Genomic DNA, 24,211 nt, shown 5'->3' with positions numbered 1-24,211 from the left:
TCTATACTTCTTCGTGGACCAGATGGATTTATCAACAATATTTTGAGTTTGTCTGAATTTTTGTAGACAAGGACTGGATTCAACTCCCCGGGGAGCTGTTTATATTAACATGTTACAACAGAGATGAAGAAAATATAAGAGAAGGTAATATAGAAGTCACTTAAACCAGCCATTGACAGGTCATAAGCCCTGTAGATGCCTAGACTTCTATATTACCTTATCTTAAATAATCTTCATCTCTGTTGTAATATGTGAATATAAAAAGCTTCCCAGGGAGTTGAATCCAGTCCTTGTCAACAAAAAATTGGACAAACTCAAAATATTGTTGAAAATTATTATTTTTTAATATACCACTATTTTTTTATTTGTTTTGTTTTCTAATGTTCCCATTAAACTTTTAATTAATAAACATCGAACAGGTATAATTCTTCTGATCGAAATTTTATTGTGGTCGTTCTCCCCTATATTATCAAAACACACCCAGGGGTTTTGGCTAGACTAATGAACATAAACAAGCAATGGTATAAGACAATTTCATAGACAATTTTACTATTTCTATCTGTAACGATTCTATATGTGAATATTTGCATTAGTTGTTAATATAAGTCGAGCGGGTTCTCACCAAATTTATAAATTACCACCAGAAAGTAAACATAATGGTAAAAGTTACGTCATTTGAATTTTTTTTGCTCTACGAGATATTGTGTTTGATTTATTACGTTTGGGTTACATTTATTATTTTATTTGGTTATTAGCCTTCAAAATGGAATGTAAAGTGAACGAATGTATGCATTTTCGTTACCTCTTTCTGTTCGCGTTCAATCGAGGGAATAAAGCCACCAAAGTTGCTTACGATATTTGCGCAGTGTACAATAAAGATGCTATGAATCATTGATTAATTTGTTGTACAATAATTCGTGAAATTTACACCTTTAATTCATACTAAAAAAATGAGATATACAATGTTAATACAAATGCAATTTCTAATTGAGCAATAATTTTTCTTTTGAGTGACGCTTTTTCGTTTTTCGTTTGGCACTATATTTTAAATTTTGAAAAAACGGATTTACTTTATGTTAACACCTAATATTAACATGTTACAACGGAGATGCAGAACATTTTTTTGAGAACGGAATAAAGAAGAGATAATTAATACTCGCAAGAGCCAAAAAATAAATGATGCTCCAATACAGCAAAAAAAGAGAGAAAATAATGAGAGCGTTATATTATGTTACATAGAAGCAAGACTCATTAATAATTAGTCTTCAGATGTCGAACCAAGAAAACGATATTGTATTATAGAGGAAAAATCATTATTAATCAAACCAGGAACTTCATGCATAACAGCCAAACGCCCAAAATAATATACTGTATGAGCTACCAGCAGATCAATCACAATGGCCGCACTTTTCGGTTATTACCGACGCGATAAAAAAATCTCATCAGACAAGGGTTGGTTGGACGTGATAAACACCTGTGATAGAGCACTAGAGCTAATATCTATGAAATGTCTGTATTTTTACAAATATTTAAAAATCTGTTTTTTATGCACCACAACATGCCAGGAGGCCCAATTACAGCACAAAATACCCATGCCTGAGAAAAATCACATTTTGATTTTTGTGTTCAGACCGGGAATCGAACCCGGAACCTTCCGTGTGTTAGCCAAGCGTCTTAACCACTACACCACTGAAGGCCCCTTGTGTTTTGCTGTATTTTACTAAAATAATGTATTTACTTAAAATTGCGTTGGTTTTAATTGTCAAATATCTCCTTCTTTTTTTATTTACATGTATTTAATTTTTTTTGTATTTTATATATGTTTAAACTTTCTTATTGATATTTTTATTTATGTATCTTTTCTAACTACAAATGGTATATTTTCTAATTTAGATTTATACATTATTATAGATAGTTTTCAGATTTTTTATATTTTTTATTTATTCATACAGATACATAACATTTACATTACAAAAAATACAATAATAACGTATCCCAAACTCAATGAGGCCAAGGGCCCTGCATTGAGTTGGGATACAGCATAATGGAAAGTGGAAGCACGGACATAATTAAATAATGGCAAAAATATTTAAATATTATAACATAAACATACCAGGGGCGAATGCTCGTTATAATCGGTAGCATGCAGCTTACCATATTTTTTTGACATCGTAAGTAATGTTTTATAATACTGTAGTATTATTAGGAAAAAACACATCACCAAAAAAATATATTACTTTTCTTGGGTAAGTCAATTTATATATTCCTTTATTCCATACGGCGACCAGTTGCGCCTCTATTGGCCAAAATTATTACTACTGGATTACACGAGATTACTCTGCTCACTTCTTTAACCTAAAACGTTAGAATCTCGTTCGAAAAATTACACTTGCGATTACAGTAAAATCTTGCAGCTTTCATAAATGCAATTGAGTCTTTTAATACTTTGTCATAAGGGCTAGTATTCTTTAAAATACATCAATTTGACTTACGACAGTCTAAGGGAGGTGACAATATACGCTCTCGTTATGTGTGAGAAAGAGATAACGAATACATTTACAATAATAAGTAAGTAATTGATCATACTTATGTTTCGGTGGTTTAAAAGTAAATTTGCTTTAAAATAAATAAATATTTTGATATTTTATTCGAAACGAATTGGTATTTGAATCCATAATATAGTGTTAATTCTTTAGTGGGTTTTAAAAAACAAAGATTCGCTAATTGTTTTTTAATTGTAATTCGTTTTTGTGCATACGATGACAGTTGAATATTGTAGGTTATTGTTCAGTATCCGTTTAAACTTTTAAAATTAAGTTAGAGTTACGATAAAAACGTTACTAGTGTATAGTGTTAAGAATAAATATATATGAAGAATTATAATATGTAACTTATGTCGTTTTGTGAATAATAATGTGATATAAAAGTCGATGAAACAATGATTCTTAAAATGTAATTTATGTTTTGTTTGGTGAACTATCGTAGTCGGTAAGGAATACTTTTAAATTATTTAATTATTATCATTTATTAAGAAATAGTGTTTTATTTCAAAACAAGTTATAATAGTCTGACTTAACCAAAAATGCTCTGGTGCGCTAATGAATTATCCAGTTTATTAATTACTTTTTCGACACTCAGCCAAAAACGCGTAATAGCTTCGCGGATGGGTCGATGCTTTCTAATGACGTAGGCGGGGGGTTCGAGTCCATAGGGGTTCCAATTTTTTTTGCAATGATGTTTTTTTTAAATTGTATTTTTTAAATCAAATGTTTGTGCTACATTACAAAATATTTTTACTGAAACTATTAGCCGCTGGAGCCATTTGTTAGGAATTTTTTATTAAATATAAAATAGACTTGTTTTTTATATGCCATACTACTGCTATGGACATTTTATCAGAATTTTCATAGCTTACCAATTTAAAAACTCACCGCTCGCCACTGAAACATACATATACTTTAAAGGGCGCCTGGACAACACGCTTAATAGTATATAAATCTATGCAATATTTCGCAGCAGTTTCCAGCAAAAAGTCAATTTATATTAATGTTTCAGCTTTTAATTATTGATTGCCTATTTATTAACTTATATTTATGCTTCAATTTTTATTACTGTCGGTATATTTTCTAATTAACATTAATGTTTCATTTTCTAATTATTAATGGTATATTTTCTATGTATTCCTTCTAAATTATATTTATTTTTTATTTTTTGTTTTTTGATATTTTTAATTTTATTAGAATTTTTCAAACATCATTCAATAAAAATAAAAAAACGTCTTAAAAAGAAGGTCCTGCCTAAACACATAACCTTTCTAGCTAGTTGGGACCTTAAACAAAGAACTTCTGTGCGTTTGAAAACCGTGAGATAAATAAATAAAAATGAATAATTAAATATACCTACACATACCAAAAAACTAATTTTATCATAAATCTTAATTTTCTGACTCATCTTTCTCAATATCCTTGAATTAATCTTCCTTATATTCCTAAATTACTTCCTCAACAGTTTAATTGTTTAAATACACAATACAAACTTCCTAACCCAGGATAACGTTAATATGTTTGGACTTAAGTCAAGTAAACTTCTGAAGCTTATTATTTAGAGTAAGAATTGGATAATGAGTAGCTTTACACGTTGATATCCTAAACGTATAACTTTATATTATAAAAGCATGTATCAGGTTTGCGGTATATTTTTTTAATAAGTGTAATTAAATAGTGAATAAATAAGTAAACAAAATCGTTTAATCAGGAACTTTGGTCACCTTAAAAGGCAATTAATTATATTAATAAATTATTAGTTGTAAAGGGATGCATCTAAGGATATTGATCCCGTGGAAGGTATTCAAAGGGATGCGGATGAGCCGACTTGGTCAAAAGGGCAATTCCTGTCTCTTTTCAAATGTCCTGGGGTCAGATCCTGGCAACAGCTGACCAGGGCCGCGATTATGAATGGCTATATTCATTGGTACATACTGTGACGAATAAATCTAGACAGGTACTTCGTCACTTTTTTTGCGCGCGCAACCCTGTTTATTTATGCCACGCGAAACAGCGCGTGTTTCTGCTCTGTTATATTATGGTTCTGGAAAGCCGGTAGGACGAGGTCTGAAAAATACAAAAAAGGAGAAACCCGGTGAGTATCTAATAATAAAATTATTCTCAATCATTGAAGACTACCCTTGTGTCCAAATACTAATGGCCTACTTGAATTTGACAGGGTCCTTTTTATCTGTATACATTTTTGTACTTCTGATATTCATAAAGCAATAAATTTGATGAGTTCTATATATTGTTCCCACATTGTATTATCTCATTAGTAAATATTTATTTATATACATTTTTATATATTGTTCCTACCATGTATTATCTCAGTAGAGGACGTATTATAGATTTACAATTATGATATATCGTTACCATGTTTTTTGTCTCAGTCGGAGTTTATATTTTAAGAATATTACGTTTATTTCTATTTTTATATATTTTTAACTTTTTAATCTTTTTTTTTCTATTGAATATGTTCTGTAACTTGAATTATAAAAATAAAACTTTTATTTTATTGGTTGATTGGAAGAAATTGCCATTTGGCAATAAGCCTGCCAATGTACAAATAACATTATGTACAAAAAGTTAAATAAATAAATAAATAAAAATATTATAATAAACGAATTTTGAATAACGAAATCGTGTTTTATTTAAGGATTTGTGTGGTGCATAGGTCATATGGGATGGAAAGGATTTGCTTTGGTAAACGGTTTTAATGGTCTCATGCTTTACTTGGCTCATCTGGTCAGTGGATGAGAAAGTTCAGGTGGGTGCTTCGCCCCCCGGAATTCTTCATTATAATACTCAGACGGTATAAACTAAGAAATTCAAAATATCTCCGTCGGGAACCGGAAATTGAAGATGTTTAGAAAAAAACTGTAAACATATTCTATTTTTTAAACAGAAAACTTAATTTTACTTTGTAAATAAAATTGAAGATAAATTTTAACATCAGAATACGTACCCAGAAGACCGAGTAGAACGCATATTTTTTTGTCCTTTTTTTTTGTCCTCTCCTGGTGGTCTTTAGATCTTATTTTCTTGGTAAATACTAAATTATTTTTGATTATCGTAGGCAACTGAAATGGCTCAAAATTAGATAGCAGAGAGACTATCACTCCCTCTTATTTCTGTTCAATGTACTTCATAGTCCTAACGCTCCTATATACCTGCGTGAAAAATTTCAACGCTTATCAGTTCATAGTTTACCTCTTCGTTCTTATTCTCAAGGCGCTCTCTTAATATCCATCCACAATTTCTCTTTCTTCTCTAACTCATATAGTGTCCATGCGGCTCGACTGTGGAATCATCTCCCATCCACTATCAATTCGATATTTTGCCACTTTCGGAGATCCTAATGGAGAAAATATTTTATTTAAAATTATGAAGTACCTAATTACGTAATTTCTTATGTTTTAAGATTTACTTGAAGATTATAAAAAAGATCGGGGGAGTAATATTCATAGCAGTTGCCAAGATATTACGTAATTAAGTTTAATTTGCACGTTGTTGATATAACAAACTATTTTTGAAGTGGACATAAAAAAAACTTCAAAAAAACTATTTCCTGGAATCAAACAGTTGGGGAGACAGTGAAATAATAAAAAAAATCATTTATTGTTGTATTTGGTGGACCAGCCTTTTAAAAAAAAATATTTATCTTCATGATGAGCATGATCCGTTCTTAACTGTATCCATTTTTTTTTCTTAAGTACATTAATAAAAAAAGAAATTTCTAAAAAAGTTCCAATTAAATTTCCAAAGTCCGTAATACATTCTCTTCATTTTGACTGAAGTGCTCGACAAGAAAAATGCTATAACTTTGGGAAGGTTTCAACTGACCTTCGAGCATGGGATACTCAGCTGTGGAGTTCTGGTCTCCTGGTAAAGTTCGGACGCTAACTTCTACTTCAGCAGGGGGACCCTGGACACTCTCGTCCCACTCTGAAAAATAGAAAATTGACAAATATTATACAAATTGAATGTTCCACTTATAAATGTCTGCACAGAATCAGATTTTTTGAAAAGTACCTGCATAAATATAATGTCTTTGCAATGAGGAGTTCAGTGTTTTTTTGTTAATAGGCTATCAAACTGAGCCATTTAAAAGAAGACAAATGTATCGTATTAACTGCGCCCCGATGTTTTAAAGTTTTGTGAAAAATTACTCCGTCAGTGACATCACAAGTTCTAGTCAGTGAGTTCTGCCGATTAGTGAGTTTAATTCAGGAGAACTTGTGAAGTAGTTCTAAGTTGTTAATTTTTATCAAAACCGTTATTTTTTTCGTACGTTAACGAGAAAATTCACCCAACAATTAAATGCTCTAATTTTTACCGCGTGTAGGAAAAATATAAATGTAAATCTAATTTTACTCATAACTGGACTTATTCATTATGAGGGTTTCTTTGATAAGTTTTGTTAAATCATGAATATAATAAAAGCTGATATAAGATATAAAATGTTAAATTTTTCAATGAGTTGGAAATAATCCATTATTAGAAAACGGGACGTATTTATTAATTTAATTTTATTTATTTATTCATTCAAATACATACATACTAAAAAAAAATACAATAATAACGTATTCCTAACTCAATGTGGCCAAGTACCCTGTGTTGAGTTAGGCTACAACAAAATTGAAAGTGGAACACGTACATAATTAAATAACGGCAAAAAAATCAAAATGATATATTATTACATAAACATACGTTTATGTTAAAGGGCATCTGGACAACACGCTTAATAGTATATAAATCTATGCAATATCTCGCAGCAGTTTCCTGCAATAGTCTCTTTCCTTAGATAAAATCCAGTTGAGTTTGGGTAGCGTGGGGTTCGAACCTAGAACCTCTGATCTCAGCCACGGGACCACAGCCTAACTCCTGTTCCGAATATTTTCAGTTAGCTTTTCTTAGTATGGTTCGTACCATTCTGGTTTATCGGTCAATAAAATCGTTCTGTGGTCAGGGTCAAAAATGTAATCGAATCAAATTTTATACCAAATCTATGCGAATTTTTTTTTACTGCCACTAACCGAGACATCAAATATCACCCTCATAAATGTTATGTAGACATAAAAATAGATTTGGTCCTCCGGACGACCATTTTGACATAGTTTTTTTTAGCTACAGTATACATTTTATAAGATTTTTATATCGTGATCCCTTTTTAAATAGCCTCTTAAAAAAATATAAACTTTGATGGGTTTTTTAAATTTCGGTTTTATATCAAAACCCACATTATTTTATGGAAATATCACATTCAAATGCATAATTTTTTAGTATATACAGTTTTTTTCCTACTTAAAGACTCATACAGCTTTTACCAAAGAATTACGTCTTTTAAATTGTAAAAAGTATTGTCCGCTATTTCGCCGTTAAGGTTTTAATTTCGCTTTAACTCGCACAACGCCGCAAACTTATCATCATCCATCGCCGTTCTTTATCATCCGTCGCCTATAGAAGAAATTGGGTACCTGCAGTGTTCCTGAACATCAACTTCCTTAACAGCGTGAGCCGATCGCCGCTAACGACACTTCTGGCCAAATTATTTTATTTAATAAAATATAAATCCGTTCAGGAAATAAGCCGAAAAAAAATCAAAAGAGTTTTACGCAAGCATACCATCAAAGATACTGATATCTCAAAAACACTCAGTTGTGTGTCAATCAATGTTTCCGAGTGCACAATTAAATTTTAGAAAAATTAACAAGTTGTTTTTTTTTACCTTACATTTGTGTTATGTTTATATTCTTCGCGATCTGGCAATAGCGCCTGGCAGTATGCGCCCGGCGAAAGTGTTCCTAAGTGGGGGAATTATTGAACACAGTCCGATGTATTCAAATATGATTCTACACTCCTTCTGGATTATTCTTAATTCTATGGTATCCACACTGTAAGAAAGAAAATCGCGTTTCGCCAGTATTTTTAAACGAATGATATTTTAAATCGGTGTTTGGTGTATATTCATAACTACATTGTAAACATGAAAACAGTTTCCCGTCAGTATGTTTTAAATCGTGGTTTTATAATACGGCACTTTGTGTACATGTATAACGACATTGTGAACATGAGAACGGTTCCTTGTCAGTATGTATCAACATGTGAGTCATTAAATTATTCTTACGTGACGATTTATAGTTACATTGTGAGCATGAGAACGGTTTTTTGCCAGTATGTTTTAACATGTTCTTAAATTATTCTTACGTGAAGATCTATATTTACATTGTGAGAATGACAACGTAACGTAACATTGTAAATATGTTCATAATTTAAATAATGAACAAGTTTAATAAATGAAATTAAATACATATGAAATGTTTTAAACTGTTGGTAATACAGTTTTTAAAATTTGAAGATTTTTCTTTGCATATTGCGTTTTGTTTAAAAAGTGTACTGTTAAGCGGAAATTCGGTGACAGAGAAATTTGATGAACATATATTTGTACATAATTTTTCTGTCACTCTATTGCAGATGCTTTACCAATGTTGAGCAAAAAAGTCAACTGCACGTCAGACTGACTATGCAACGTTAGTTCAGAACATATATTTACAGGCACGAAGAATGCCTGTCCACTGGAGCAGAGCGAGGTAATAATCCACCAATAGAATTCTATAAAATCTGAGGAGCGGAGATTTTATGCACTTCTATTGGTGGGTTTTTACCTCGCCCACCGCTCCGCCACCTCGCTACGCTCCGGTGGACAAGCACCCTAAGACGTGTTTTTTTCTGTCTGTTTTTTTACGAAGAATAAGTGTAGTTGTTTATTTGTGTTTATTTCATAAAACGTGTAAAAAATCCTTAAAAATGGGTAAAAACTTCGATCAAAATTTGGTAAAGAATAATTTGTTACCGTGTAAAGCTAGGGTTTCCTAGGACAGCGGTGCCCGTATTTTAACGGCCGTAGTGAACGGTGATGCGGTGGATAACCGTCGTAAAGCTCGGGTTTCCTAGGACAGCGGTCCCCGTATTTTAACGGCCGTAGTGAACATTAATGCGGTTGACAGCCGTCGTAACGGTGACTAGAGAGTGGTTTCCTATAAAAATGGTGTTGATAACACCGTTAAAAAATAAAACCACTCTCTAGTCACCACTACGACGGCTGTCCACCGCATCACCGTTCACTACGGCCGTTAAAATACGGGCACCGCTGTCCTAGGAAACCCTAGCTTAACGGTGACTAGAGAGTGGTTTCCTACGAAAACGGTGTTATCAACACCATTGAACACCGTTTCCCTAGAAAACCACTCTCTAGTCGACGTTACGACGGCTATCCACCGCATCACCGTTCACTACGGCCGTTAAGATACGGGCACCGCTGTCCTAGGAAACCCTAGCTTAAGACTAGGTATCTCATTTTTTTAAAAATATCATCGAGAACCGTGTAAGATTTAGTAACTCAAAAGGGCGTCAAATAATCTTTATGAATCGTGTAAATTAGCTATTTTAAAAATGCTTAAAAGTATCACTTATTCCCGTGTAAGAGCAGGTATCAGAAAAGGGCGTAAAATTATAACTAATATCCGGGTGAGAGTGTGTATCTCAAATCGCGTATAAGTATTACTTTTATCCGGGTATGAGTATGTATCTCAATAACGTGTTAAAGCATCAGTAAAAACCATGTAAAAGTTATCTAAAAAACGCTGTAATAGTAGGTAGCTCAAAAACGCTTAAAAGTATCACTAAAACCTGTGTTATATCAGGTATCTCAAAAACACATAAAAGTATTACTTTTATCCGGGTAAGAGCATGTAAAGTATCTTTAAAATGCGCAATAGTATTACTTATATCCGAATTAGAATATTTACATATCTGAAAAACGAGAAAAAGTATTACTTGTATCCGGGTAAGAGTATGTATCTCAAAAATGCGTAAAAGTATTACGTATATTTGGGTAAGAGTATGTAAAATATCTCAAAAATTTGCAATAAAAAGTATCACTAAAAACGTGTAAAGTACCGATTAAATTCGTTTTATGTGATATTATTTATTTGATAGACAGATTCATTTTAAGAAAATTGACGTTAAAAATCGCTAAATAAATCCGCTATGAAAATACGAGAATAAAATTAAAAGGAATTTAAATTTTAATTTACTTAATAATATAACAATGGAAGTGTTTACATTAAATATTGTGAGAAGCTGTATGGCATTTAAAAATAAGATTATTTCGCTTATATAAATTATGTAAATTCCAGCACATTGTTGAAAGGCATATTTGGATTTATTCTTGAATATAATATGCTTTCTAATTCTGCACAAAGTAAGCTAATTCTCCTTATGCAAACATTTTGAGATACAAGAGTATTATAACAAAGGTACATATATTAAACTATTATTATAAGTAGGTGTAAGTCCGGATTATACACCATTGCTATACAAAATAAAGGTTCCTATAAGAAGTGTAAGCCCATAAAAAAATATTTTGTAATTTGAATGAACATTGAACCGGGTTGTGGTTCCGTGGCTTTGCGGCATTGCGGAGTCACGGATCAAAGGTTCGAGGCTCAAACTCCATTCTATCACAACTTGATACTCATTTTCTAATAGCTTTCCCAGTACATACTGCACAATGCATCTGAGAATAAAAGTCTCCTTGGCGGTGCCCAAATACACAGAAAAATTACTCGTTGCCAAAAAAAAAGAGTCCGAAAGAGCTCTATGTAATTTGGTAAATTTAGCATCTTTGTGTTGAAGGAAGGTAATCCAGATGTGCTTTTTATTGGATAGTAGAAAATAGGGGAGTTATTTTTTTACTGACTGGGATCAAATTGATTGGACATTATCGTTTCACCGAAGTGATTACAAAATTGTTCAAAAGCGTTAAAATTATTTTTGAAAGTCTCCAGATCTGTATATCGTTTTTAAATATGTTTTTTTTTGTCGTTTGATCAACACACCTACGTGACCAATCATTATTATCATTAAAATTCAATTAGATTTTGAAATAGTTTTAACTTAGTATTTACTTATTTTTTCGAGAACTGTTCTGTAAGTAGTTAATAATTTTATGATGTAATTATTTATGAAATCCAAGAATAATTTAAAAAAGGATTGATTAAAACATCTATAACAGGGCCATGGATAGTAGTGAGCAGCTCCATTTAGTAATCATAGAGAGAAAGAAAGAGACAAGACCACATGATGTGCTTAGAAGATTGATTAGGATATCCGCAGCAGCACGAAACAGAATCAACAATATTGAACAATTAATAATTTTTCATTAAATTTACCATGACTTGATGGAAACTGCGTAAAACAGTGATCAGGGAAAAACTAAGAAAATCCCATTTCTAAACAGTAAATTATTTGCAACTGGTTGAAAATGGCTCTAAAAATGAAATGTTTGAGCTGAAATTTTCTATCGAGTGACGTATAACTTTTGTCATTTTCTTTTACTCTTGGTGCACATTTCGAATTATGGAAAAAAAGCGGACACAACTTATTTTAAAAACTAATACAAAAATAAGACGTGCAGGTAAAAACGAACGAGTCACTAGATGTTTCGTAGACTGAAATAAAACCAAGCTTTTGAAAGCGAAAACCATTCTTCAAGACGTAATATAAAACAAAAACTCGCACACGTGGTATTTTTTTAGACAAAAGTTAAAGGACCCACACAATACGAAACTAAGAATAAACTTATTTCTTTTGAGAATGAGAAAAGTGGAAATTCGACATGAAATATAAATCTGTAATGTCTGTTTTCATACGGCACGTTCTAAAGGTTTTATATTTTACGAGGTACTTGGATTGTTTTTTTTTATTTGATCTTTTATTTATACGATGGATTCAGAACAAAGAAAATGGAAATGAAATACACAATATGCGTTATATTAATAAACTTGTTTTTTTTTATTTGTTTTTTTTTTATCGTTTAATCATCACACCTACGTGACCAATCATCATTATCATAAAAATTCAATTAGATTTTGAAATATTTTTACCTTGATATTTGCCTATTTCTTCAAGAATTATTCTGATAGTCATTAATAATTTTATTATGTAATTATTTATGAAATCCAAGATTAATTTTAAAGAGAATTAATTAAAAATCTTGGATTTGCAGGGGAGAGTCCGAGAAGATTGGAAATTCTTACTAATGTCGAACTTAGTAACGTCCAAATGTTTGTAGACAAAGTACTAGATTTTACCCCTAGGGAGTTATAAAGATTAACTTATTATAAGAGAAACAATGTTTTGAGTTTGTCCAAATTTTTGTAGACAAGAACTGGATTAAACCCCCTAGGGAGCTGTTACAACAGACATGAACAATATTTTACAAAAGGGAATATAGAAGAGGCTTAGCGATTTATTCCTTTTGATTTTTATTTTTTCTGAAATCGATATATATTTCCTTACTCTAAATAACCAAAAAGAAAATTCTAAAACCTTAATGGCAAATAATAATTATGATTTAATCTGTACATACTTCAAAAGGATTTAAAAGTTTTATTTTTTGGTATACGTTCATTCTCTTTTTTCTTGTTTGAAATAAGAAAGTAAGAAAGGCCTATCTGGGGTTACTCCGTTGCAAGCAGTCAACAAAAAAATAAATCTTTTCATTTGTTATTTTTCATAATTATTGTTATATTTTATTTCATACAAATGGAATTATATGGAGTGGCATTTCACGGGTACGTTTTTTTTTCTTTTTTTTGCATTGTATTTACTTATATATGGAGAACTATAGTTCGAATATAATTATGGTTTATTTGTAAATTTTGTATTTTTTTTCTGTAACAATGGATTTTGCTTTCTTTAAATAAATAAATAATAAAAAAATAAGTAACAAACACTTTTTACTCATTTTCTTTATACAGTGTAAATGGGGGCTAGATTTTCAATCTTTCGTACTCGTCAGTTGTATTTACACAAAAATGGCGCTACGATCCCAAATAAATAAATAATAATTGTGAAACAAACTCTTCTAGAATAATCCAATGGAAGCTAGATATTTTTAAAAAGTTATCCCGCTGAATGCAAATGAATCAAATCAGTCTTTTAATAAACAAATCACTACTTTATCAGTATTGCGGAGGGTCTAACTAGGGGTAGCAGGTGCTATCTGAATAATTCTGCTGGGAACTTATTTCCTATGTACAACCAAATTAGCATTAACTCGTTTCTAGTCATGTACATATACAACAGCTTATATTTAGCATACAGAGTGTTGGAAAATAGACCTAATCGAGGATCAGACTTGAATACATAATAGAATCCCTGAGTCTAAGGTCAAATTGAGAGATAAGCTGCTAGAATTCTGACTGTATTAAAACATACGCTTTATGAATTTTAATTTTGATCACAACGTGTATGGTTGAATTTCATGTCATTTTTCACGCAATATTTTCGGCTGAAAACGTGACTAATTTGACGTGGAAACATTTTTTTGTTTGCTTTTACAAGGGATAAATATAACTTTATAATTTGTGACTTTTTGTAAATTGTGACGTTTTAGCTGAAAAATGAAAGAAACGTTTGTTAAATGCCGTTTGCACTACAAAAAATTGAGAAACAATGTTCAAAGATAAATAATTTATCCTTGTTTGTCAAAATGTCCAAACCAAAATCGTTTATCTTACTTTTTTGACACAGAATCGTATTTTAAATCGGTAGTCAGATGGCAGAAGGGACCATCTGTATTTTTTCTGTTTTTTAATTTTCAAAAGTTTCAATCAATATTTCAGTTAATACACATAGAATCAAAATAAAAAAACCAATATAATTTAGAATGGTAATTCATTATTGAAAAACAACAATAAAATATTTTAGTTTAAGGATTGAAGTCTTGAAATTGAGTTGTATTTCAGCTCTCCTGAACATTTTTGAAAATAACAGATAGTCCTGTCTGCCATCTGACTATCGAAATGTATTCAATTGTTGCAAAGTCCATGATTATTGTGCGTTTAACTGAATTTTATCATTTTCTTTTTTGCATCACATCAGGCTGTAATTTGTTGATTTTAGTGAATTTAAAGAGCTGAAACCTTTATTTTTGTGAAGAGATTCATTTGACTGAATTATTTCACATAATGGGCAACGGCTGAAAACAATTTTCCAATTTTTTAAACTTCTTTTTGGACCAGTTAGTTTTATTGCAATATTTGAGTTTGTCCAAATGTTTGTAGACAAAAGACTTCAAATTGAAGAATTGAATAAATATGGATGTTCAAACATAAGCAAAATGGTAAATGTTACACAGTGTGTAAAGTGGCCACTTAAACCAGCCATTGACAGGTCATAAGCCCCGTAAATACCTAGACTTCCATATTCCCTTCTTTAAGGTATTCTCCATCCCTGTTGTAATTTGTTAATCTTAACGACTCCCGAGGGGGTGAAATCCAGTCTTTTGTCTACAAACATTTGGACAAACTCAAATATTGTAATAAATAAAGAGTTAATATAAAAAGTATTTAAGTAACAGAGGCGATGCATCACAGTAAAAACAGTAAAATAAGTATAACACTTATAAAACTTAGTACGTTTTTACAATTTAGAAAAGAAGTTATTAAAAAGTAATGATTTTACTTTTTAAAAAGATAAATGAAATAAATTTAAGTTTTCATGTTTGTTTACTTACATGTGAAGATTTGGAATAGGTGAATATTTAGCATAGTTTGAATTATGCACAAATCAACAAAAAAAGTAGTGTTTTGTCTCGTTCCACGCTGTCTATCATAAAAATCCTTAAAATCCTTTACTGTACATTAGTGCGAAGCAACTTAGAATATGCATCACAAATATGGAATCCTATGTACAATGTGCAGATATCACGCATTGAAAATATTCAAAAAAAAATCGTAAAGTTCATGTGTTTCCGGTTGAAACTTGAGTTTAAATCTGACCAGTATATTCATATATGTAAAAAACATCACCTACTGCCTTTGCAAAAACGTCGTGAAATAGCGGATATAATTTATTTACTTAAAATTGCCTCTGGTTCAATTGACTGTCCTGAACTACTTTGCAAACTTTCTATCAATGTTCCTTCCAAAGTTTTAAGAAATAACCCTCTTCTTCACATACCTCTTGTTTCATCTAATTATAGGCAAAATTCATATTTATGGCGAACTTTTAATAATTTTAATGTACTAAATAAATCATTTAACATAGATTTATTTGAAAATAATCTTAATAACGTGCGGCGTTTGCTTTCAAAATAACTCGTAGTATTTTTTTCTTTTCTTTTAAATTTACATTTAATTACTATTCATTTTATGTTCGAGAATCTTTTTTAACTTACTGTGATGCTACTTGTGAAAACCTGTAATTGGCTTATTTGTTATTTGTTTTGTTATATAAATATGATATAATTATAGCTGTTGGTTATCCAAATAAATAAAATAAAAAAAATAATAAAATAAAAATTCACACAATTTAAAAAGTTCGGGACTGTCAAATACATTATTTATTATCTGAAATTTTCCTTCTAGCACTAATACATATTAATTTAAACTGCTTCATTAAACATTTATAGTTAAGCTCTTCAATTGGAATGTTTGATTTAAAATTCATGAATCTTAAAAACTCGTGTTGGACCTTCTCCACACTGTTTATATGGGTAACATAATGATGAGACCAAACTGAGGACCTATATTCTAACTGACTTCTTACTATGGTTTTATTATTAACCTAGAATACTTATACCCATGTCTTCTTCTTCTGTCGCCACTCCTACCTAAGGTTGGCGACCATTATTCTGAATTAATCGCGATCCACTGTCTAAGATTTCTGAGCCATGATGCACTTTTCCGTCCCATACTCCGCCTACCCTCTATCTTTCCATCTAAAATAACTTGGAGAAGGGTATACTTCTTACTGTGAAATATGCGAACAAAAAATGGGGCTTTAATTCTTAATTACCAAAAACCAATATATAATACTTAATTTATTATTTATTGATTAAAACACCCATTTAAAGAACGCATTTATTAAATACAGTAATAAGTTATAAAAATACAAAAAAGAACGCTCAGTAAAGTTCGGCAAAAAGTCTATGGAAAATATTGGCCGCTCTCAATTCAATAAACTGCCCCATAAACAAAAAAACAAAACGTTGCGTCGCGTCCAGTAGTAAATCTCAAAGTATACCAATTATTAACAATATTTTAAGTTTTAAAATGTTCTTCATCTCTGTGGTAATATTTTAATGTTAACAGCTCCCCAGGGAGTTGAATCCAGTGCTTGTCTACAAAAATATGGACAAACTCAAAATATTGTTGATAAATCCACCTGGTCCATGAAGAAGTATTTCGATAATTTCAGGCGTTGCCTAGCGGCCTCCGTGGTGTAGTGGTCAAGACGCTTGACTCACGCACGGAAGGTTCCGGGTTCGTTCGATTCCCGGTGAGAACACAAAAATTAAATGTGATTTTTCTCAAGCCTGGGTGCTCTGTGATGTAATTCACCACTGTAATTAGGCCTCCTGGCCTGTTGTGGTGCAAAAAAAAATTTTTTAAAAAAAAGCTCTTTAATTTCACAAACATTAACAGATGAAATAATTGAAGTAATATAGATGTTCAAATATGGGCAGTATGGTGAATGTTACACAGTGTGTAAAATGGCCACTTAAACCAGCCAATGACAGTTCACAAGCCCTGTAGATGCCTAGACATCCATTTTGCAATTTAAAATGTTCTTCATCTCTGTTGTAATATGTTAAAGTATAGCAATTACAAAAAAATGTTTGAATCTTTTTGGTAGTGATAGTTTTTAATACAGTTTCTATAAATAATAAAAAATAATGTGTTTAGTGTTTTAAATGTGTTTTCAATTAATTTATACATATTTTTTTTTAGAAAAATAAATTTTTGCGTTCTTATGATTTACCCAAATATTTAATTTTGAGGGCCATTTTCAACGAGTTGTAAATAACTCACTATTAGAAAATAGGATCAAGTTGGGTTAGAGTGGGATTCGAACCACAGACCTTCGGTCCGTGATTCCGAGACACTAGCCACAGGACCACAACCCGATTTATTAAGTACGTTTTGTCATCAAAATGTTTTCTTTTTATGTAAAGTCCAGAATGAGTTTTTTTTTTTTAATTCCTGGGAGTATAATACAGTATGTTATTAATTTATTACATGTTTCCTTATAAAACAAAAGTACTTTTTAAACTTTCGCATGAGTATTAAACAAAAAGTAAACTAAAAATTAAAAAATGTACAGTTATGGATAAAAAATAGAGCAACTCTCGATTTAACAAATAACAATAAAAGTATGTATATCACTTTAGAAATCTAATATTAAAAAATGAAAATAAAGTAACCACTATTATGTGTAATTTAATTTATTTTTAAATGCCTATTAAAAATAGCGAGGAACAAAGCATCTATAATTCGATAATAATGATTTTGTCAAATTGAATATCAAGATGCTACAACTTGACGCTCATGTACACTCATAAGCCGACATAAGCCGGCGCAGAAAATTATATTTAATAGCCAAATATTCTGAATAAACACTTTGCCTCACGATCTTAAAGAAAATTGCTTGGAGTGTATTTTTTTATGATAATGAATGCGCATTAAAATGGCGGATAAATATAACGAGATGGCTGAGAGTTGTATTAGACATGGCTCTTCTAAGAAAAAGGGGGGGAAAAGCGGGGTGGAATATATATTTTCCTGGAAATTTAGTCCGCGTCTTGAGACAAGATGGCCCGTAATTTGTAAATGATAACAATTTAATTTCAACAATATTGGGTATTCAGAATGTACGGTAAAACAGAAATGCAGATATTTATTTTAAGACAGAAGCGGAATTGTTTCTGAAGCCACAGAAATGCGTTGATTAGAATTTATTATCTTGTGCAAATTTGGGGTTTGAGAATGGTGTATTTTTGTGCGTTACAATTTGTATTTATTTATAATTTCAAAAACTAGTTTTAGTTAAAATATGTATCAGGGAAAATCATTTATTTATTTTAAAGAAACAAACAGCCGACAATGAAATAATAATATTTTTTAAAAATACGGTTTAAAGACAGACCAGCAAAGTTTCTAAATAAAAATCATACATATTATTAAATTATGTCATAACAAAAGGGTGTTTTTATGTGTATTTGTATGATATACGTCTCGTGTATCATATATGTTTCGTGTGGTTAGAAGTAGTTTTGTCTAAAAAAAACGTGGTTGTGCGGTGTTTGACGTAGTAAGGAATAACGAATAAAGAAACGGACGGACCAAACTCAAGAAAAAAATATCGCAAAGTGGAGGCAATTCGGTTGGCCAGACCATATACTGTGTATGCCTTCTGAGAGCCTTAACCACCCTTGCCTACTTTACAAAGCATCAAGTTCTCGACGTCCTGGACGTCCGCTGCGTCAGCAGTCATGTTCGTCGGCAGTTCATGTCAGAACTACGGGACGGGAACTTCACTTGTTAAGATGCACAGAAACTGGTAGTCGACTAAGATGCCTCGAGGCCTTTTGTGGACACAATATAGCATGGAATGATGCTGATTATTACGGTCATTAGGTGTTTCTTAATTATTTCGAATTTGAAATTTGTCTCCAATAATTTTTTAATTTAATTTATTCATAATTTTTAAAATCCGTTACGTTTAAAAAAACATAATACAGGGTCAACTTATGTTATATCTCGTTTGTTTAGTGTAGTCATAATATTATTTTTGATGCTGATTTTATATTTGTCTCCATTATGTTTTTTAAGTTATCGTAGTGTATAAGCCTCCGTTGGCAAAGCGGCAAAAGCGGTTACTCTGTCTCGGTGTCAGGTGGCAAAAAACAGTAACCAAACAACAAATCTCCTATTTCGATGTGGAGGGCTGACCCCAAGTAAATGGGAAATACAACCAAGAAGAAGAATCAAGTAGGGTATATTTTAATAAAAGTTATGATCGAAATTTGTGGCAACAGAGAAAAATATTTTTGAGAAGGAAATATGCAAGTCGAGGCATTAACAGGGCCTTTGACTTTCATTGGCTGGTGTTATTATTATTATTATTATTTTTTCATTATTAACAATGACTAATTATTAAAATAATGTGACCTCACTGAGGTTACTCTGCCAAGGACACTTAACAATATACTTTAAAAAAACCATTTTTACATGTAAGAAGACTTAATATACAGAGATAATTAACAAAAAGTTCAGACAGTTTTAAACACTACGTATTCATGTTTATATTTAATGTATGTATACCTATATTAATTATATTATAAAACGCACAAAAAAATAACAAAACACAACATAAACTATACATTTGTGGAGCAGTTGACTTAATATTGGTTTCGGCAAATGAGACAATCCATTTTACTTCTACCCAGCTCCACTATCCATTTTTTTAAATAGTTTTTTTGAATTTTCTCGTTACGAATTGTTTTAATGGACAGTGGAAGTTGGTTTTATAAGTTTAAGTGGCCATTTTACACACTGCGTTTCATTCACAAATCTGCCTATGTTTAAACATCTACATTACCTCAACTTTTCTCCGTGTTGACTTTTCTGAATTAAACCTTTATCAAGAGGGTGAAAAAGAGAAAAAACATTTTTACCATATTCCCAATGTTTGATTATGTCCAAATGCTTGCAGACTGGCTGGATTTTCTCCCTAGGGAGTTGTTCATATTCAAATTTATTTCAACAGAGAGAGAAAACATTTTTGAGAAGGGAATATGGAAGTCTAGGCATTTACAGGGCTTACGACCTGTCATTGGCTGGTTTAAGTGGCCACTTTACACACTGTGTAACATTCACCATTCTGCCAATGTTTGAACATCCACATTTCTTCAACTCTTCCATTTGTTGACTTTTGTGAAGTAAAAGAGTTGAAACCTTTATCACGTGGGTGAGATTCATCCGGCTGAACCAAATCACCAACTAATTGGAAAATTGTTTTCAAGCGTTGCCTAGTATATATTAATTATATTTTTAATTTGTCCAAATTTTTTAAGACAGACTGGATTTCATCCCTTAGAGAGTTATCAAGATAACCGTTTTACAATTACAATAGAGATGGCGAACATTTTAGAGAGTGGAATATGAATGTTTCAATATCCTGATTCTGTTTTACACACGTATACGTGTATACACAACTATATTTTTGATTCCACTCTTTTTTTTTGTTCACATTTTGGTTTCAATGGTAAGCAATAAAAGAAACTTAATCTAAAAATAATATTATTTTATTTTAACAGTATAATTAATATTATCGTGACTGAATAGCCTTGTGAAATGGTTGTTTTATATGTATGAATGTAATAGGATTGAAAAATATTTATTTCGATTTCCGATTGACACAATAAGTAGGGATGATTTATGCGACCCAAATCTTTTCATCCGGACATCCTGACATCCGATCAGAAATATGCATAAAGAATGGTTTCCGGGTCAAATACAGTATACCGTTTATCTCAATCTGAATTACAATTGCTTTTAGGTATAATTTTTGCCTTGTGATGGATGCAGCGGCCATTGCGTTGAAAATAAAAAAAGTTAGATAACCTAACCTAATTTAACCTAACCCCGTAATACGTGTCAATTGGCCTTGGAAGCGGGCCAATCGACACATGAGACAACTATTTTAAAAATGGCTATAATAAATTTAAATTCGCAGTTTAATATACATGTTATAGTTTGAACATACGTAGAAAATACTGTTTAATATTCGCGTGACAAAAAAAACATTTTGGAAAAAGGTGTACAAATAAATTAAAAAAAAAATTCATCGAAAATTATGTCAACTAGCCCCGGTATTTCCTATACGGTTTTTAAGGCCATACCGCGAATCTTCAAAGTGAACATTTTTTAAGTTCTTACGCTACGGTTGCACCATTAGGTGCGGAAAGGGAATGATGATGATGATGATGACTCATATTTAAATATAAGTTACAAATTAAAAATACTTTTCACTTCCACTTGTATTATTTATTTGACCAATTAGCGCTTTGACCCTTTGATGGGCATCATCAGACTGATACATATAATACAGTGTTTGGATCATTTATATAAAACTGGGACGTTTTATTCTTACCAAAATATACGTAAACAGCGGAAACTCTTTCACGTGATTTTATAACTGTGCTCCCGTTTAACCTTTAAAAATGTCTTCAAGTGCCTAAATGTGACTATCTCGAATAATTCATAAATTCAGATGGTACAACTACTATAGTGTACATTTATTCAAAAATACAAATAATACCGACAATATTTCCTGTAGGTGTACGGTACGGTTTATAGTCTATAATCGATGATACACACCTGTAAACACATTTCACCTAAAATAGTGTGATGACCGAAGAAAGCAATGTCATCATTTTCTTTAGAATTCAATACAATATATAATACAACTCTAACAATATTGCATCTAAAATCAAAAGCATAATTTTGCAGTACATTTACATCGTCCCTACCACGAAGAAATTAACTACAAAGGAACGTGGCATATAAAGAGACCACAGAATGCAGTCAACGTCAGCCAGCCCAACAAGTTTAGTTCAGTCAGTCAGTCCAGCTCGACATAGTCACTCAGTTCCAGCATGTAGTTCAAGTGCAGTCCCTTCAACTCATCATTGACGTAACACGTGCGGAACGCAATCAACTATTTTTTCGCCATGTAATAAATACGCATTAAACAGCAACGTCAAGTCTTTTCAATCTCTTCAATCGTCAATCTCTTACTGGGGTAGGAGCTCCAACCCTCAGCAACCTAAATCCTACATGGATATCACACACAATTACGAAAATATATGTTATACACACGTTTATTTAAGATCAATGTAGAATAATTAGTTTCAGACTTTTTTGGATTTTTGAAAATTGGATTTTTGAATTTGAAAAAAAGACATTTTAAACGTATTTAACCAACATAGTGATACGCACCGGACGCGGACTAGAAAATGAGCTGGGGAAAGGAGGGGTAGAGGTTTGTCGAAGGGATGCCAGTTTGAGACATTAAGGATCGTTTCCATTTTCAAATTAAAACATATTTTTTAAAAATAGTATACCATGAGGAATCTTCCTCTGAAGTATTGCGGTCTGGCCCCGAAACACATTGAATTCACATATCTATCAATCTTTCAATCACTTGATGACACGCCTAAAATCATAATATTAATTAATCATTTCATTTGACGGTAGCCGTCGTTTTATGAAATGCAATATTTTGATAATAAAAACCTTGTAATAGCCTGGCCAGAATGTTGAATGCTACACAGTGTATAAAATGACGGGTCATAAGTAATGCGAATGCCTAAACTTTCTTAGGCATTTCTAAAAACTGTTTTCTCTCTCTGTTGCAAAAAATTTGAAAATTATTCTACATCAAACAACGTTAATTTAAATATATTAAACTAAAAAAAATTTGAAATGCAAGAACAAAAATTAAAAGGGTGATTACAAGACAATCTCTCATTTTAATTAAAGAGTAAGAGCAGTGACCCCTAATCAAACCCCTTTCTGCTTAACTTTTTCATCCCATAAATTACACTCATTTGAAAAAATGGTCGAGTATATGTAATTAATCAATACACCGGTACATCTTCAGATTAACCCTTATCTAACACTGAAAGAGATTAATGGCTTAAAGGTCGTATGTATCATTAATGTTAAGGGTAGGTTGTGTTACTAATGAAGGACAAGACCTTTTATTGTTGTAGATTTGTTACGATACCATTAATTAAAATCATTCTGATTAAATAGACCCAGCAAGGTAATTCAATTAAAAAATATATTAAAACAAGTATAAGTTTGTGTAGTTGAATGATAAATTGTGTTGTAATACTTTTTCTGTGTCCAAGGGGATACAGTTCTGTATGTGAAATAAAACCAGATTCCTAGATGAGTGCTTTTAACTCGTTGGCTGCTCTCCGTTAAAAATCTTTGATTAGGAAATCGAGTGGAAATAGGTGCATCTTATTGTGAATTAGTTGGTGCATTCGTATACCATTCTTGAGGTCCAGGGTTCGATTCCTGGAAAAATCAAGATGACATATTGATAAGAAAAAGTAGTTTTACTCCGTTGTCGGTTTAACCATGTTCTTGGATTGAATGGAGTACAATGAAATATCGTATAGTGGGCTTCTTAACAAAAATAAATTATTCTTTATCAAAGGAAGATAAGTTTTCAAAGCCCTTCTTATGTGAACTATTTGCATAATATTTACTTTTAATCCATTAAATTTATTTTTCGTTTTAAATCATGACTTTTATAAAATTAAAATAGAAAATATTACACAACATGTGTGTACATAAATACATTATATTTAGATATAAAAATGAGTGTATAGTGTTGTTTGAAATAAATCATGACAGGTCATAAATTATGTAAATGATTACACTACCATATTCTCTACTCAAAATTCTACACATTTTCAATACAGAAGCGTTTTTATGTTATATATAACCTGGAAACTCTAAATGAAGTTTATCAACGCCAGGCTGTCCACACTAACAAACTGGACACCCGACCAGCCGCTGCCAAACGGATGTCGGCGACCGCAGACCTTTTTCAAGCGGTGCTGGTAGCGAACATATTTTACAACATCGTAACAAACATCAAATCGTTTCATAAAATCATCAATTTTATCGCACTGCTGAATTCAAATTTAATTATGTGTTTAAGCAATTGGCACAGATAAGTAATATTTAAATTTGTAATAAACAACATTTAACATGTCAATGAATCTTTTCATA

At 31.4% G+C, this 24,211-nt stretch overlaps 1 protein-coding gene across 1 annotated transcript in view; it reads right to left on the bottom strand.

Annotated features, from left to right (window-relative positions):
- Nucleotides 1-24,211, bottom strand: part of LOC148277692 (uncharacterized) — an 87,238-nt gene that overhangs the window by 23,163 nt on the left and 39,864 nt on the right. The window contains exon 4 of the mRNA XM_088232516.1: nucleotides 6,390-6,491. Within this exon, the coding sequence (XP_088088642.1) occupies nucleotides 6,390-6,491 (102 nt within the window). The remainder of the gene's footprint in view (nucleotides 1-6,389; nucleotides 6,492-24,211) is intronic.

The sequence above is a fragment of the Micrasema longulum genome, unplaced genomic scaffold (assembly GCF_059751315.1).
Source record: "Micrasema longulum isolate JH-2025_06_02 unplaced genomic scaffold, ASM5975131v1 h1tg000993l, whole genome shotgun sequence".
Classification (NCBI taxonomy): Eukaryota; Metazoa; Arthropoda; class Insecta; order Trichoptera; family Brachycentridae; genus Micrasema; species Micrasema longulum.
The sequence above is the reverse complement of the archived record's forward strand: the minus strand, read 5'-3'. Positions and strand labels throughout refer to the sequence as shown.